Source organism: Cetorhinus maximus, chromosome 8, assembly GCF_964194155.1.
Source record: "Cetorhinus maximus chromosome 8, sCetMax3.hap1.1, whole genome shotgun sequence".
NCBI lineage: Eukaryota > Metazoa > Chordata > Chondrichthyes > Lamniformes > Cetorhinidae > Cetorhinus > Cetorhinus maximus.
This window is the reverse complement of record NC_135886.1, coordinates 67,554,572-67,572,903: the sequence shown is the minus strand read 5'-3', so window position 1 is coordinate 67,572,903 and position 18,332 is coordinate 67,554,572. Positions and strand designations below refer to the sequence as shown.

At 45.4% G+C, this 18,332-nt stretch overlaps 1 protein-coding gene across 2 annotated transcripts in view; it reads right to left on the bottom strand.

Moving 5' to 3' along the window:
• Positions 1-18,332, bottom strand: part of nlgn3a (neuroligin 3a) — a 190,872-nt gene that overhangs the window by 43,522 nt on the left and 129,018 nt on the right. For both annotated transcript variants that reach the window (XM_078546973.1, XM_078546972.1), the window contains one exon: positions 7,762-8,551. In XM_078546973.1, the coding sequence (XP_078403099.1) occupies positions 7,762-8,551 (790 nt within the window). The remainder of the gene's footprint in view (positions 1-7,761; positions 8,552-18,332) is intronic.

Here is an 18,332-nt window from a genome sequence, read left to right as displayed (position 1 = left end):
TGACTTCACCAACTTTAACCAACTCTGAAACCACCATGCACTTCAAACTCAAGCAAGAAACCATCAGAAATTAATCAGCAACTGACCTGTAAGTTGTTGATAATCCCTTTAAACAGTGCACATGTGGTGGGGTCCTTCCTCCTCCTTGTTCAGCTGTGCACGTTTAAAAGAGGGTGTTAGCTGGAGCAGCGAGGTCAAAAATGGCAGCGCTGGTGTCAAATCAGCTTTAGGCCCTGACTCTGCATACCTCCAGTGCATGCTCATAACACTCATGCTAACACCCTCAGCAAGATGGCGCTGCAACAGGCCACATCGGGCATGTGTGTACATGCCACAGAAGCCATTTTGGTACCAAAACAGCAACCCTGGTCTGTATGGTACTCTGGACTCTATGAAACCCAATTTTGCAGCTGTGTTTGAAGCTTAGCTCAATGTCAAACAAGACTCAGGTTGTGCATGATCTGCTTCAGCTTCAGTGAGTGGCATTGAAGGGGGAAAGAGTCTAGAGGATTGATGTAATGCTTTTGGCAAGAGTCAAGTAAGTTAGCTTCAGTTTTTCAAAATGCTCAGCTACAGGAAGCTGTAGCTTCCCTAGAACTTAATGTTAAATGTACAGTCTGATAAAACTGAGATGGCTGGAAAACTGAGGGTGGTAGTATAGAAGTAGAGCTGTGTGTCATCGGTACACTTATGAAAACTGACTCTGTGTCTTTCTTTGTCTGAAGTTTCCTTTCCCTGTTTTTTCCATATTTTGTCTGGGCATCTTTAATCAGGTTTACACAAAACATTACTGAAGTGTATACCTTTCTCTCTATAATTCTGTGTGTGATTCTCATATCCTTACAAAAATGGCTGTCAACCATTATATTCTTACATGAATACACTTGGTGCTGTGGCTTAGTGTCTCACATTTAAATAAGAAAATTGAATATAGTTACAGGGAACTTGGCCCATTGATTTTCTCTTTGCAACAGTCTGCTCCAGGACCCTGTCTCATCAGTTTGCTGCTTTTTCCTCATCTCTAACTCCTGGCTATTGTGAAGCATAAACACCAGCAAAGACCAATTAGGTCAAATGGTCAGTTTCTCTGTTGTAGATTTGATGTAACTTCATAATGTTCCTGTTTAAGTGTTCCAACTGAGCTGGTTATTGCCTCAGAGGATGTTCTCATCTTAGTCCAAAATTATTCCTGGGGGCTGACTTATGAATCATTTTGCCTGCCTCTCCATGGTTTTCACAGGCACTGTCTTAATATACAGACTATCCATTCCCTTCATTATTTAGAAAATCTAATTTTTACCACAAATGACAAACAATTGATCTCAGTGCTCTTGGATTAGGGAGCAAAAGATCACCCAGAGTTCCTGCTTCTTATCAATATTCAGTGAACTCCTGCTGGAAAGTGCATGTTTGGATAGCATTGGGCTTGGTTGGGTGTCCTCAATGGAGAACAGGCTGCTGACACTGTCTAGGCTTATACATAAAAAATGGCCCCAATAGAGTGCAGCTGGAATCCACTGAACCAGACCCTAACAAGAGTTAGTGCCTTCAGGAAAGGAGTAGAGAAAACAGGGGGATAAATATATTGAATCCCCTCATTAATCCTTTATATTTGCAATATGATTCTATTCATATTTCTCAGCTGTTGTTCATAGCTCAGTGACCAAATGCACAAATCATCTTTGCTGACTTTATGTGAGCATTTCCATTTCACTGTATATGATTATTTTCTGTTCCTGTGTGTGTGCATCTCTCTTCTTATCTATGTCTATATATTTCTTAAATGGTAAGAGTTTGGGAAGTGTTGATGTCCTGGTTGTCATTGTTCATGAGTCACTAAATATTAACGTGCAGGTGCAGTAAGCAATTAGGAAGGCAAACGGTATGTTGGACTTTATTGCAAGAGGATTTGAGCACATGAATAAAGATGTTATGCTGAAATTGTATAGAGTCTTGGTGAGACCGCACCTAAAGTATTGTGTATAGTTTTGGTCTCCTTACCTAACAAAGGATATGCTTGCCATAGAATGAGTGCAACAAAGGTTCACCAGACTGATACCTGGGATGGCAGGATTGTCTTATGAGGAGAGATTGAGGAGACTGTGGGCCTGTATTCTCTACAGTTTAGAAGAATGAGAGGCGATCTCATTTAAACGTACAAAATTGTTGCAAGGCTCAACAAGGTGGATTCAGGTGATGTTTCCCCTGGCTGGGGTGTCTAGAATCAGGGGATAAAGTCTCAGAGTAAAGGGTAGGCCATTTAGGACTGAGATGAGGAGGAATTTCTTTACTCAGAGAGTGGTGAATCTTTGGAATTCTTACCCAAGAGGGCTGTGGAGGCTCAGTCGTTGAGTATGTTCAAGATAGAGGTCGATAGATTTTTAGATGTTAAAAGCATCAAGGGACATGGGATAGTGAAAGAAAATGGCGTTGAGGTAGTAAGTAGATCATCCATGCACTAGTTGTACAGCGGAGCAGGCTTGAGGGGCTGAACGTCCTACTCCTGCTCCTATTTCCTATGTTCCTATGTCATCATCTCTCTGGTAGTATGGCTATTTCTTGATGTCACTGATTTTTTGACTGTTTTCTGTTTCTTGTCTTGTATTTTTGATATTATGAGCCAGAGTTTGGCGACCAAGGCCAGACCTGCCTCAGTAGAAAATACCCAGAATTGAGATTTTCACTCAGGGGAGTGTGTGGTTGAACTGGTTGGGGTTGGGGGTTGTGTGCAGGTGGGGGGTGATGCGTGATGAAGTTGAGCCCACTGACTCTGAAGCATATCCAGGTGGACATGGGATGGGTGATTGCTGAGGTGGGCTGGTTAGAAAGCTCGCCTCGGTTCTCTGGGACTTGATCCCAGCTGTTTTAAAAGATTTTCAGCCCCCTAGCCCTCACCCCTCATATCTCCACCTACCTGCCTCATGGCCCCTCATACCCCCATCTCAACTCAATGCCAACTCATAACCCCCGCCCACCCCCATGGCCCCTCATACTTCCATGCCAACCCAATCTTCTGATGTCCAGAGCAGCGAAATTTGGACTTAAGTCTGTATTGTGTTGGGACCCTGCAGAAATCCTGCCACGCACACATGCACTGAATTTGCCCGAGTAAGTTTAAATTTCCGACGGTCTGATTTCCACTGTCCTGGACCCTCCGCAAAAGCCTCCAACGCTGAGCTGAGGGTGAGAGGCTTAGGCCAGATATGCGGGATCTACCTGGATACTTGCCCAGGAAATGTTATGCTGGTTAATACGTGGTCTAACTCAGTTATTAGCCAGTGTAACTGAACTGAGCACCACAAACGACACCTCCCAATCATCCTCCCCAACCCAACTACTCACTGTGAGCTGACTGCCCCCCTGACCTGACTACCCCGCCTACCTGACCTGACTACCCCTCCTAACCTGATGTCCCTCCCGAAACCACCCTCCTGACCCGACCAAGCCCCTGGCCCAACAGCCCTTCAACCTGACTTGCCCCTTGACCCAATTACCCACCACCTTGACCTGACTACCCAAGCCCCCAACACTACCCAACCTAGCAAATCCTCCCCTGATGTGACCCGACTGCCACCCGAATCAACCTGATTACCCAAACCCAACTACCCGCTACCATCCTACCACCCAACACTCACACACCCAACCACTCACCCACCCACCCATCGATCAAAAGACTTGAGACCTTTAAAAACTTGCCCGAATACAGACGCTAATGTTGTAAAACGGGGCGTGTTCTCTCTTTGCCTGTCTCCTGCGTTTGCTGGTCTTCCACAGGTTGGCTGCGTTGACCCATTGCTGCTGCACCTGGGATCAGAGGTCCCGGCTGAAATAATGCAATATGGTCGGGTGCAGAAAGCTTTGCAGGCAGTGACAATGTGTGCAACGTCGATGCTGACTGAATATTTGGGCCAATACTATATTTTTTTTTTTACAGATTTTGACTGCAATTCCATTTCTGGTTAAACACCAATGGATACAGGAAAAAGGAATATAGTGACTGGTATTGGATGAGCAACAAAAAACTCAGGAGTTCATATCTTATCATGCATCTTGACAAAATGAATACAATTAACTCTGGTCATTTGTGGGCTAGGACCAGAATTAAAGTTACCATTGAAACCTGTTGGCTGTTGAAAAACCTCAACTGGCTCACTGATATTCTTCAGTGAAGAGAACTTCTGTCACTGCTAACTGATTTTCACCCCAACACTACATGATTGGCCCTTATAGTCCTCAGAAACAACTCATTTGTAAAACAATTGTTTAAAGAAGGTTTGCTAACACTCTCTCAGGTCATACAGGATGGGCAATAAGTGTTGCCTTGCAGATATTTCTATGTCTTGGAAACAAAAATTATTTCTAAAAATCCATGGGAAATTCAATGGTTTTGCATATGACAGGCACATCCTATCCTGGGTTTTGAGTTACCTTCATTTTCCTCAATCTTGTCTCTCACACTTTGAAATCTAATTTCTTACTCTCTTGATTTAAGTGGACCACATGTCTCCTATAACCAACAGCATATATTTACTGTCTAATATCTAGTTATACAAAAGCATGACATGAAGGCTTTAATATTCAAGCCTCTTATGTGTGTTGGGTGTTGTGATCTCACTCCTGTCCCCATACGTTTTTCTTCTATTTGATGTGCTATGTAAGAAACACACTTTGGTTAGACACTTCATCTAAATCCAACTACTGGATTTAAACCACATTACCAGATAGTTTATGTCATGTACAGAATTAATCCCATCTGACAAATTTAATTTAATAGCAATATCTTAATTAACTCAAAATCCAAATAGGGAAAAATCTCAAATGTTGACATGCACTCTAGGAATAACTTCAAAGTCTTTTGCAATCTTTATAAAGGTTAAAACCCATGTGAAAGCAATGAGTCAAGCATGCCCAAAGAGCAAAATAATGAATAAAAGAAGCTAGGTAAAAAACTCAACTGAAAAAAACTGTAATGCTGGCTTGAGCCACTATCTTCATTTCCACCCCCCCATGCCCCAAGGTAAAATTTACAAGTAACATTGACAATGAAACCTAAACTCCTAAAAAATAATTCTCAATAATATGCTTATTCTTACGCATAGACATGACTGTCTGGTGCTGTCAATTCTAGGTTAATGTTTTCTCTGAGATTCTTGTTGCTGCATTGTCAACATGGCATTGAATTAGCCGCCATTTCCTGCAGTAGCTATTATTCAGTTGAGTTTTGTGTTGTTTCCAGCAGCCACAGGTTGCATCTGGATTTGAACGGTACATTTTATCTGGATGTTTGGCACAGGTCCTACCCACCCTGTTGCCACAACTCACATCTTGTCATATGTAGTGCCCACTTTTGCTCAAACATGGACATAAAACCCCACTTCTCCTCCCCATATGCCCATAGAACATAAGAACATAAATACATAAGAACTAGGAGCAGGAGTAGGCAATTCAGCCCCTAGAGCCTGCCCCGCCATTCATTACGATCATGGCTGATCTCATTTCGGCCTCAAATCCAATTTCCCACCCTCTCCCCATAACCTTTCAACCCATTAATAATTAAAAATCTGTCTATCTCCTGCTTAAATTTATTTAATTTTATCCTTCTAAGCACTCGCGAGTATAGGCCTAAACTGCTCAATCTCTCTTCATAAGACAAGCCCCGCATCTCTGGAATCAATTGAGTGAACCTCCTCTGAACCGCCTCCAGTGCAACTACATCCTTCCTCAAGTAAGGGGAACAAAACTGTGCACAGTACTCCAGGTACGGTCTCACCAATGCCTTGTACAATTGTAGCAATATTTCCCTATTTTTATACTCTATTCCTTTAGCAATAAATGCCAAAATTCCATTTGCCTTCCTTATTACCTGTTGTACCTGCATACTAGTTTTCAGCGTTTCATGCACGAGGACACCCAGATCCCTCTGCACTGAAGCATTCTGAAGTTTCTCTCCATTTAAATAATAAGTCGCCTTTTTATTCTTCCGACCAAAATGGATAACCTCACACTTACCCACGTTAAACTCCATCTGCCAAATTTTGGCCCATTCACCTAACCTGTCCATATCCATTTGTAAATTTCTTATTTCTTCATTGCAACTTACTTTCCCACCTATTTTGGTGTCATCTGCAAATTTAGCTATAGTACCTTCTACCCCTGAATCCAAGTCATTGATACAGATTGTAAATATTTGGGGACCAAGGACCGAACCCTATGGCACCCCACTAGTTACAGCTTGCCATCCAGAAAAAGATCCATTTATCCCGACTCTCTGCTTTCTGTTGGTTAGCCAATCCTCCATCCAAGCTAATATATTACCCTTAACTCAGTGTGATCTTATCTTGTGTATTAATCTTTTGTGTGGCACCTTATGGCCCTGATGGTCCCCTGTGTTCTGGAAGCATATATTAGTGCTTGGCCACTAAATAAAACAAAGCTTAATGCAGTTGGAACTAGACAGGTTAGTTTAAAAACAATTTGGTTACACTGCAGCCCAAGTTGTTTGCCACCACCCCCCCAACCCACAACCAAAGCTTTGTTTGTAAGTGCCCATTGTAGAACTGTGCACCTTATCAGCTAGAGTCCTGTATTAGTTAACCTCCAATAAGTTCACAGTAGAAGTGCTAAAATTGATATCACACCCCAAAGTTAAGGAGAACAAAAGGAAATGGAAGTCCCACTCCTATAATTATGTAAACTATGTGGAATTTGCTACCACAGAAAGTAGTTGAGGCCAAATCATTGTATGTTTTCAAGAAGGAGTTGGATATAGCTCTTGGGGGCGAAAGGGATCAAAGGATATGGGGAGAAAGCGGGAGCAGGCTATTGAGTTGGATGATCAGCCATGATCATAATGAATGGTGGAGCAAGCTCGAAGGGCCGAATGGCCTACTCCTGCTCCTATTTTCTATGTCTATCTAAAGATTTTGCCAGAAAATGTGCTTTAATGGATGTCAGGTGAGGACAGCATACAGGTTGGCTTTGATATTCATCCCACGTTCAACTTACCTGCTGACACCATCTGGCTTACACATAAAAATGGCCAGTTGAGTGAAATACTAGATTGCTGCCAGGACCTGCGGAACCAGGTTCAGCTGGCTCTGATGTTGCCTGTGATCCATGGATAAGTCAAGGAAGCACAAGGGAGGTGGTTGAGAGAGAGGCACCCTGCTCCTACTGGCTCCACATTAAGGTATATTTAGAAACAATTACCTCCTTGCCTTTTTTTGTAGCTTTTAGTAGCCTCTTTATGTGCTACTGGTTAAGCAGTTGTAGAGGCTGGAAAAGCAGTCACAGCTTGAGGCAGGGCAAGATTTGGTTATTTCTAACAGGCTTTGCAGATGGGTCAACAACGGGAAATGAGTTAAGAAAGGCTATTAGGCCCAACAAGTTCAATTTAAAATGTAATGAGACCTGTGATCTTTTTAGGCAACCTCTATTGCTGCCTAATAAAAGGTGCTGCTGCATTGAACAGTGGCATAAGTACCTGCATAAATCTGGTGCAGCCCTCCCTATTGCTAAAATCTGTCATTGCATTGCCTGTTTTAAGGCCATAGGCTTGGCGCAACAAAGTTGAACTTCTACCCCAGAAAGTTTTTAGCCTATAGAGCTCAGTGTCACTTGGTAATCGTTCTTACAATGATCTGCTACACCAAGTGCAAAAGCACCATTTTGTCCATGTATATTTCCATATTCTTCAGTTGGTACCCTTATGTCACCCTCATTGAATGAATAACTACTAGCATAAATAAATATGCTGCTTACCCAGTTTTGGCAAAATTTGTCCAGTACGTCATGACAACAGCACTAAGCATCACATCATTTTTGGAAAAGTTGCATGGGAATAGATCCGTCGGTCCAACCATGGGGATCCCAAAAACATAGGGTACTTCATCACCATGGGATGCGTCAGACCAGGCTGGTTTCATGTCACTCTGACAGTGATGGTAGAAGGCGTAGAAATATGTAGGAGACCCATAACGAGCATGCAGATCAGCTGTCACCACTGCAGGCTCTACCCACTGATGATCAGTAAAAAGAGCGACTAAGGTTTTCCGTCGTGTCTCAGGATTGTCACGGTCTGCCCAGTCAGTGTACATGAATTTGATTGTTTCCCGGAGTGTGTCCTTACCCTCAGGATAGCCGTAAAGGTTATCCACAAACTTAGAAACAGCGAAATCAAAGTCGCTTCCAGATATCCCATCATCCTGATCTACTATCCACTCCACAAATTTGAATCCTTCTCCTTGATTGACTCCCAACATGATGTCATAATTTAGAAACTCTCCCTGCTCCATCAGAATTTCAGGATCATCCGGTATAACATCTCCATCAATGACTGGGCCAAATGCAACATGATACTGTGCTGGCTTGATGTCCTGTTCTACTAGTTCCTTGAAGGATTTCTGCCTCAGGCAGTCCACCATGTCAAGAGTATCCAGCATGTTGCAGCCCACCTTCTCCGCTAGTAATCTTGTGTACTTTGCTGGCTGGTAATTCACTGCCCAGCTCGATAAGGCTGACCCACTCTGAATAATCGCTCTTTGGAAAAGGCCTGAAGACAAAATCAGAGAGTACGAAAAGTTAAAAAATAAGAACTTTAGGAACCAGGAAAACCTATTAGCCCCCACAAATTAATCATTCTGTCAGAGAACAATTCCCCTTGCTCGCCTTCTCTCTCTATCCCTCAATCACCTCCTCATTTTTCAGAAATGCACTATTTATACTGTCATTTTAATGGCCTTCCAATGATAGCTTCTTTTAATTCAATTCATGGTTTAGTTCTTGGCAGGAATTCCATAAGCTTGCCCAATTCTAATTCACTTCTAGTAACTTGTTCAGTTTAAACTCAACATTGCACATATCATGTCTTGTTTGACCATGAACTGAACTTCAAGCCTCACATCCTGTCCCTAACCATGATTGCCTATTTTCACTTCAATAACACTGAGTGCCTCCATTGCAACTCACCCAACTGTTCCTGGAACTTCAAAGCTTGACTTGCAAAACACCAAATTACATAAATTCAAACTCACCAGAATTTTGTCACCTGTGCCCTATTCCACTCTATATTTAATTCATCTATCATCTATCATTCTGCCTTTGCCAATCTCCATTGCTTTTCATATCCCAACCCATTGACTTCAGAATCCTCATCCTCATTCACCATTCCATTCATTCCCTCACTCTATCCTGCAACCTCTGCCATTATTTCAGTAAACATCCCAGAATTCTCCATCACCATCTCTGGGTATGTCCTGTCCCATTGGCAGGACAGGCCCATCAGAGGTGGCAGCAGAATGGTAAACAGCCAGGAGAGAGTGGCTCTGGGAGTACTCAACATTGATTCTGAATGCCACGGCATCGGATCAAACATGAGCAAGGCAACCTTCCACTGATTACCACCTATCGGCTTCACTCGGGTGATGAATCAGCACTTCCGCATGTTGAACAACAATTGGAAGAAGCACAGAGGGTAGCGAGAATGTGCATCTCAAAATGTGGTATTGTCTGAGCTAACCAATTCCTGAAGAATATGGCTGCCAGAATGGATTTGTGGCACGTGGTGAGAGATCCAACGTAAGGGAAAAACCTACTTGAACTTGTTTTCACTAATCTAGCAGGTGCAGATGCATTTTGGTTGGAATGACCACTTTCCAGTCTTGTGGTGATGAAGTTCTGCCTTCACACTTAGGACACCCTCTATCGTGTTTGCCAATACCACTGTGCTAAACGGTATCGTTTCAGAACAGAACTGGCAGCTCAAAACTGGGCATCCATGAGACGCTCTGGGTCATCTACAGCAGTACAATTGTTTTCCACCATAATCCATAACCTCATGGCTTGCCATATCCCAAGGAAGGTGGTTGTGATTGCTGGAGGCCAGCCATCTTAGCCCAGGACATCGCTTTAGGAATTCCACAGGCCAGTTTCCTTGACCCAAGCATCTTCAGCTGCTTCATCAAATATCTTCCTTCCATCATAAGGTAAGAAGGGAAGATGCTCGCTCACGATTGCACAAAGTTCAGTTCCATTTGCAGCTCCTTATAATGAAGCAGTCCATACTCACATGCAGCAAAACCTGGACAACATTCAGGCTTAGGCTAGTAAGTGTCAAGTAATATTTGTGCCAGCAATGACCATCTCCAGCAATAGAGAGTCAAACCACTTTCCTTTGACATTCAACGGCATTGCCATCATTAAATTCCCCGCCCCCCACCCCTGCCCCCACCAAACCCCCATCAACATCCTTGGACTTAGCACTGACCAGAAACTTAACTGGACCAGCCAGATAAACACTGTGGCTACAAGACCAGGTCAGAGGCTGGAAAGTGAGTGACTCGTTATCTGACTCTCGAAAGCCTTGCCACCATCAGCAAGCCTCAAGTCAGGAGTGCGTTGGACTATTCTCCACTTGCCTGGATGAATGCAGTTCCAACAACACTCAAGAGCTTGGTTCATATGGTTCAAAGCAGTTGACTTGATCAGCACCTCATCTACCACCTTAAACATTCACTCCACTGGTACACCGTGGCTGCAGCATGTATCATCTGCAAGATGCACAATAGCAACTCACCAAAGTTTCTTTGACAGCACCTTTCAAACCTATGACCTTTACCACCCAGAAGGACAAGGACAGCAGGTACATGGGAACATCACCACTTCCAAGTATCTGCTGTAACTCAGTTGGTAGCACTCTTACCCCTGGGTCACAAGGTTATAGGTTCAAGTCCCAAGTCAGGATTTGTCCACAAAAACCAAAATGTTTTACAGCCAAAGGTGTACTTTTGAAGTGTAATCACTGTTGTGATGTAAGAAATGTAGCTGAACTGACACTTCAGTGCAGTACTCAGGGAGTGCTGCACTGTTGGAGGTGCCATTTTTTGGATAACACATTAAACTGAGGCCACCTGTATCCTCTCTGGTGGACATAAAAGTTTCCATGGGCAGAATTTTGACCTTGGCGGGCGGGCGGGCTGGGCAGGGGTGGGCGGTGGCGGTCGGGAAGCTGACCGCTGCCCGCGATCAAGGCCGGAAGGTGATTTCACACTGGCGGGCCAATTAACAACAATACAAATGTGACTATATTTGAGAAATACTTCATTGGGTGTAAAGTACTTTCTGGACATCCAGTAATTGGGAAAAGTGCTATGTAAATGCAAATCTTTCTTTTAGTAAAATATATACACCATCCTGACTTGGAAATAAATTGCTGTTCCTTCAATGTCACTGGATCGAAATCCTGGAATGCCCTCCCTAATAGCACCGTGGTGTACCTACACCACACAGACTGCAGCAGTTTAAGAAGGCAGCCACTACCTCCTCAAGGGCAATTAGGGATGGCAAAAAAATGCTGTGCTTACCCATCAGCATTCTTCTGTATGTCACATCATGGAGGGCCTTATCTGAGTTCCCTGCAGCAGGACTGGTCTGTTAGCTCACCCTCCGGTAAGCTGGCAAATAAACCATTCTTTACCCTCGCATGGCTGAAGCCCAGTTATGCCCTGTGATTCAACAAGTGCTGAACCCAACTCTATACCAGTTTCCAAGGTGTATGCAGCGCCAGTATCTCAGCTGCTGGCTGAGAGTGCCAAATTAAGTGACAGAGCCTCTTCATCAGTGGTATGTTGCTGCTCTCTTGCTCTCCACTTCCTGTGGTTTGACAGGCAGCAGTCCTGGGCGTCTGAAAGCAGAAAATCAGAAGAGAAAGGTTAAGGTCAGGAAAGGAAGGATGGGGTGTAAAGCAAGAGGTCCACCATTACACCATCTGTAGCTTGCTCATCATACCAAAGAGCAGATTGACGGTGAGCTAGGACATAAGGCAGAAACACACCATCATCCTCAATGTTCTTGGCAAAGTCAATGCCGTGGGCTCTGTCGCAGCCGGCCCCCTGATGCAGAGAGCTATCTCCTCAGTAGGACCCAGGAGATGCCAGTGTCCTGTCCCCAGCAACTCTGTTCTATTCATTTCTATTGTGTGCCACGTTGTCCAGCAATGGGGAGGGGAAAAGGCCAGTGGTTGTGTTGCATGGATTTGCATCATGTGCTTACCACAGCTGAATAACTGGAGAAATTTGGAGCCAGTGAGAGGTATGTGAGAGGCTGACAATCTTGTTAGCTTTTGAGGATGTGGTGCAGTATCTGTATGTTGGACGTGAGTCTCAGTATCAAGAGTGCTTATGAGTGGGTGATGCCGGTGTGATGCATTGAGCAATGGGAGAGGCTGGGTAGGAGATGTCATGTGAAGATCCATTCACTGACTTTGACCACGTCACTGCTGCTAGCTCCTTGAGACCAGACACAGGGACTTCAATGTCCATCACCAAGAGAGGCTCAGTAGCATCATCACTGACCGAGCTGGCCGAGTCCTAAAGGACATAGCTGCTAGACTGGGTCTGCGGCAGGTGGTGAGGGAACCAACAAGAGGGAAGAACATATTTGACCTGATCCTCACCAACCTGCCTGTCACAGGTACATCTGTTCATGATAGTATTGGTAGGAGTGACCACCGCATAGAATTTGTGGAGATAAAGTCTCGTCTTCACATTGAGGACACCCTCCAACGTGTTGTGTGGCACTACCACCGTGCTAAATGAGATAGATTTCAAACAGATCTACCAACTCAAAACTGGGCAACCATGAGGCACTGTGGGCTATCAGCAGCAGCAGAATTGTACTCAACCACATCCTGTAACCTCATAGCCTGGCATATCCCCCACTCTAACCACCAAGTCAGGGATCAACCCTCGTTTAATGAAGAGTGCAGGAGGGCATGCCAGGAGCAGCACCAGGCCTACCTAAAAATGAGACGTCAACCTGTTGAAGCTACAACACAGGACTACTTGCGTGCCGAACAGCAGAAGCAGCAAGTGATAAACAGAGCTAAGTGATTCCACAGCCGAGAGATCAGATCTGAGCTCATCAATGCAAAAGATAAGGTTGAAGCATTTGCAACAATCTTCAGCCAGAAGTGCCGAGTGGATGATCCATCTTGGCCTCGACCAGAGGTCCCCGGCATCACAGATGCCAGTCTTCAGCCAATTCAATTCACTCCACATGATACCAAGAAATGGCTGAAGAGACTGCAAAGGCTGTGGGCCCCGACAATATTCTGGCAATAGTATTGAAGACTTGTGCTCCTGAACTTGTCGTGCCCCTAGCCAAGCCGTTCCATTACAGCTGCAACACTGGTATCTACCCGGCTATGTGGAAAATTGCCCAGGTATGTCCTGTACACAAAAAGCAGGACAAATCCAATGCAGCCAATTACCACCCCACCAGTCTACTCTCGATCATCAATAAAGTGATGGAAGGGGTTATCAACAGTGGTATCAAGTGGTACTTGCTTAGGAATAATTTGTTCACTGACACTCAGTTTGGGTTCCACCAGGGCCACTCAGTTTCTGACCACATTACAGCCTTGGTTTAAACAAGAGCTGAACTCCAGAGCTGATGTGAGAGTGACTGCCCTTGACATAAAAGCAGCATTTGAGCGAGTCTGGCTTCAAGGAGCTCTAGCAAAACTGGAGTCAATGGGAATCAGATTGGATTCATACCTGGCACAAAGGAAGATGGTCATGATTGTTGGAGGTCAGTCATCTCGGTTCCAGGACATCACTGCAGGGTAGTGTCAATGACCTACCTTTCATCATGAGGTCAGAAGTAGGGATGTTTGCTGATGATTGCATAATGTTCAGCACCATTTGCGACTCCTGAAATACTGAAGCGGTCCATGTCCAATTGCAAAAAGGCCTGGACAATATCTAGGCTTGGGCTGACAAGTGGCCAGTAACATTCGCGCCACACAAGTACCAGGCAATGACCTTCTCCAACAAGAGAGAATCCAACCATCACCCTTTGACTTTCCCATTACCATCACTGAATCCCCCACTATCAATATCCTGGGGGTCACCATTGGGAACACCACCATCTGGAAGTTCCCCTCCAAGCTTGGCTGAGCATCCTGACTTGGAAATATACTGCGATTCCTTCGCTGTCGCTGGGTCAAAATCCTGGAACTCCTTCCCTAACAACATTGTGGCTCCCAACACATGACCTGCAGCAGTTTAAGAAGGCAGCTCACCACCACCTTCTCAAGGGCAATTAGGGATGGGCAATAAATGCTGACCTAGCCAGCGATGCCCACATCCATGAACGAATAACAAAAAAAAATTGACCTTCCTGTTCTGAGAGTTGCTCTTGAGGCCCTCCTGTACTCCTCACAGAAACAAGGCCCCTCTCCTCTTCTCCACCTCCATCACTAAGGCCTCCAGAGCTGTTTCAGTGACCTTTGAGCCCCTTGCCTGCTGGTGTTTCATTTTCCTTACTTAGAACTGAAGCAATGGTAGTCAGCAGCAGCCTCCTGTCATTCAGTGCAGTCTCCCTTTAAGAGGAACAGACTCTCTTCAAGAACAGAAGGCTGGCTGCATCACCTGCCCTCAGCACTATGCTGCTCAGCCCCCTGCTGATGCAGATTTAGAAAGCAAAGTGGCAGCCTCTTGGCACTATGCTATGATCACAGAAATGAAGTGGCAGCACTAAATTTGTATGCTGCCCACCTCCACCATGAATGCAACACTTTTGTCCAATTATTAGCCCTGTAACTTCTGTCACCTACTCTAGCTTCTCTCTTACTTCCCGATTGATTGCTCTTTGCTGATTCTGCTACATTAAAAGTGCTATAAGTAAAATAAGCTTTTTAAAGTTGCCGTTATTCCTGACTTCCCATCTTTCCACTTGTGAGTTTGATATTTGAACCAAGAGCTACAGAACTGTAAAAGAAGTTACCAGTTATATTGAAGCAGAAATATTAGAAAGTGTAACAAAATATGTACAACTGCTAGTAAATCGGAGCTGTGTCGCCTTAAACCTCAAGCGTTGGATGTTGTTAAGTAGACACCTCTCGCTGATGTCAGCAGGATGTGCCCTTTTGTTCCATCATCAATGGAATAAACAACTTCTGAGCCCACAATCATAGATTACAGAAAAGCTAGAAAGCTAAGGGCATTTTACATGCACAGTCCTCACCCACAGCGTTACTTTTTTACTTAAGTGACAAAAAATATTAGGGGATTAGCAAAGCATTACACATTTATGGCATGAATGTCACATTCATAATTAATTGGATTAGAAAGGTCTGGGTTTTCCCAATTGTTTCCAATTCCTAATGTTTTATTTAATGAGATTTTTTTTTTTTTGTAAAAATATACTTTATTCATAAAAAATCTTCAATCACATTCAAAACCATTTCAAAAACAACATTACAAGGGTACAATCCAGGTTAAACTTTTACAAAATGTATCACCAGGTGCATCAGTACAAACAATATTACAGTCATTTACAGCCTTTCATTTTGATCTGTACAGCCCGAGGGGCTCTAAACAGTTCCCAGTCTCTCGGTGCGCTGTGGTAGAAAGGTCTTAGACAGCGACCCTTCCCCATTGCGCCTTTGCGGCAGCTGCCCCAAGCTTTAGTGCGTCCCTCAGCACGTAGTCCTGGACTTTGGATTGTGCCAGTCCGCAACAATCGGTCGGGGACAACTCTTTGTGCTGGAAGACCAACAAGTTTCGGGCAGACCAAAGCGCGTCTTTCACCGAGTTGATGATCCTCCAGCTGCAGTTGATGTTTGTCTCGGTGTGTGTCCCTGGGAACAGCCCGTAGAGCACAGAGTCCTGTGTCACAGAACTGCTCGGGATGAACCTCGACAGCAACCACTGCATCTCTCTCCAGACTTTCTTTGCAAAGGCACAATCCACAAGGAGGTGAACAACGGTCTCTTCCCCACCACAGCCACCTCGAGGGCAACGTGCAGAGGGGGTGAGCCTCCTGGCGTGTAGGAAGGATCTGACGGGGAGGGCCTTTCTCACCACCAGCCAAGCTACGTCTTGGTGCTTGTTGGAAAGTTCTGGCGATGAGGCATTCTGCCAAATGACTTTGACAGTCTGCTCGGGGAACCATCCCACAGGGTCCACCCTCTCCTTTTCCCTCAGGGCCTCTAGGACGTTACGTGCTGACCACTGCCTGATGGACTTGTGGTCAAAGGTGTTTTTCTGCATAAATTTTTCCACCAGGGACAGGTGGTACGGCACGGTCCAACTACTTGGAGCGTTCCGCGGCAGCGTGGCCAGACCCATCCTTCGCAACACCGGGGACAGGTAGAACCTCAGCACGTAGTGACACTTGGTGTTTGCGTACTGAGGGTCTACGCACCGCTTGATGCAGCCACACACAAAGGTGGCCATCAGTATGAGGGCGACGTTGGGCACGTTTTTTCCCCCTTTATCTAGAGGCTTGTACATCGCGTCCCTGCGGACACGATCCATTTTCGACCTCCAGATAAAGCGGAAGATGGCTCGAGTGATCGCCGTCGCGCAGGAGTCTGGAATGGGCCAGACCTGCGCCACGTACAGCAACAGCGAGAGTACCTCACACCTGATGACCAGGTTCTTACCCGCAATGGAGAGGGAGCGTCGCTCTCACATGCCCAGTTTCCTTTTCACCATAGCCACTCGCTCCTTCCAGTTTCTAACGCATGCCCCGGTCCCTCCGAACCATATCCCCAGCACCTTCAGGCCGTCAGCCCTGACAGTGAAGGGGACAAAGGATCGGTCAGCCCAGTTCCCAAAGAACATGGCCTCGCTCTTCCCACGATTTACCTTGGCTCCCGAGGCCAGTTCGAACTGGTCGCAGATGTGCATCAGTCTGCGCACCGACAGCGGATCCGAGCAGAAGACGGCGACGTCGTCCATGTACAGGGAGGCTTTTACCTGAGTGCCTCCACTGCCTGGGATCGTCACTCCTCTTATGCCCGGATCCTTCCTGATGGACTCGGCAAAGGGTTCTATGCAACACACGAAAAGGACAGGTGAGAGAGGACAGCCCTGCCTGACTCCAGATTTAATCGGAAAGCTATCTGTTTCCCACCCATTGATTGAGACTGCGCTACTGATGTTAGTGTAGAGCAGTTGGATCCAATTTCGAATTCCCTCCCCAAACCCCATTTTGGAGAGCACATCCCCCATGTAGGTGTACGATATTCTGTCAAAGGCCTTCTCCTGATCCAAGCTGATGAGGCAGGTATCCACACCCCTGTCCTGTACATAGGCAATCGTATTCCTGAGCAGCGCCTGGCTGTCAGAGATCTTCCTGCCTGGCACAGAGCAGGTCTGGTCAGGGTGAATCACCAATTCCAGAGCGGATTTGACCCGGTTGGCGATGACCTTGGACAGAATCTTATAGTCCACATTCAACAGTGAAATGGGTCGCCAATTTCTAATTTCCTCCCTTTCCCCCTTGTGCTTGTAGATGAGGGTGATGATGCCTTTCCTCATGGATTCTGACATACTACCGGCCAGGAGCATACTCTCGTACACTCCTAGCAGGTCTGGGCCGATCAAGTCCCACAGAGCCGAATACAACTCCGCCGGCAAGCCGTCGCTTCCGGGGGTTTTACTCTTCTCGAAGGACTCGAGGGCCTTAGTCAGTTCATCAGGAGTTAGCGGTTTGTCCAGGCTCTCCCGCGTACTGTGGTCTAAGACCTCCGTGATAGAGGACAGGAAGGACTGGGAGGCCGTGCTGTCCGTGGGCTTCACGTCATACAATCCGGCATAAAAGGATTTGCTGATCCTCAGAATGTCGGACCGTGATGACTTTACTGAACCGTCTTCTTCCTTCAGGCTGCTGATCACAGAGCTCTCTCTGTGTACCTTTTGGAAGAAGAAACGTGAGCACCTCTCATCCTGCTCCACGGAGCGGACTCTGGAACGGAAGATGATCTTGGAGGCCTCCGAGGCAAAGTGCGAGGCTTGCTGGCCCTTCACCTCTTGGAGCTCCTCCTTGACATCGACCCCCATCGACTGCAGCCGGAGCAGATTTTTATTTAATGAGATTGTCTACCTCTCCTTTCTACTACAATGCAATTATATTTTTGATTTAGTCCTGTTAACTTCAACATTATTTCAGAAGCAAGCTTCTAGGTAGCTGTGACTGATCTGTAAAAAACCCTCTGTTCAGAAAACCGAGGACAAACAAATATAGATTAGGAATCACATTAGTTTTAGGACAGAGTTTTGATATTTTATGGAGACTGATGTAATCATGCTACATATTTAAATAAGCACATGTGACTACTTAATAATCATCAAGGATTGTCATGTGAATTCTGAGGCTATTTCAAGAACGTTGGACTTTTAACCTGCTGGCACAATGTTATTATTGGCTTGTTACCCTCAATGAGGAATATTCCTCTGGTGAGAAATATTCCTCCCACAATAAGCAGAGTAATGTTTTACTGTTGTTTGTGGACTGCAGCTGTCGCAGAATGACTACATGATCTG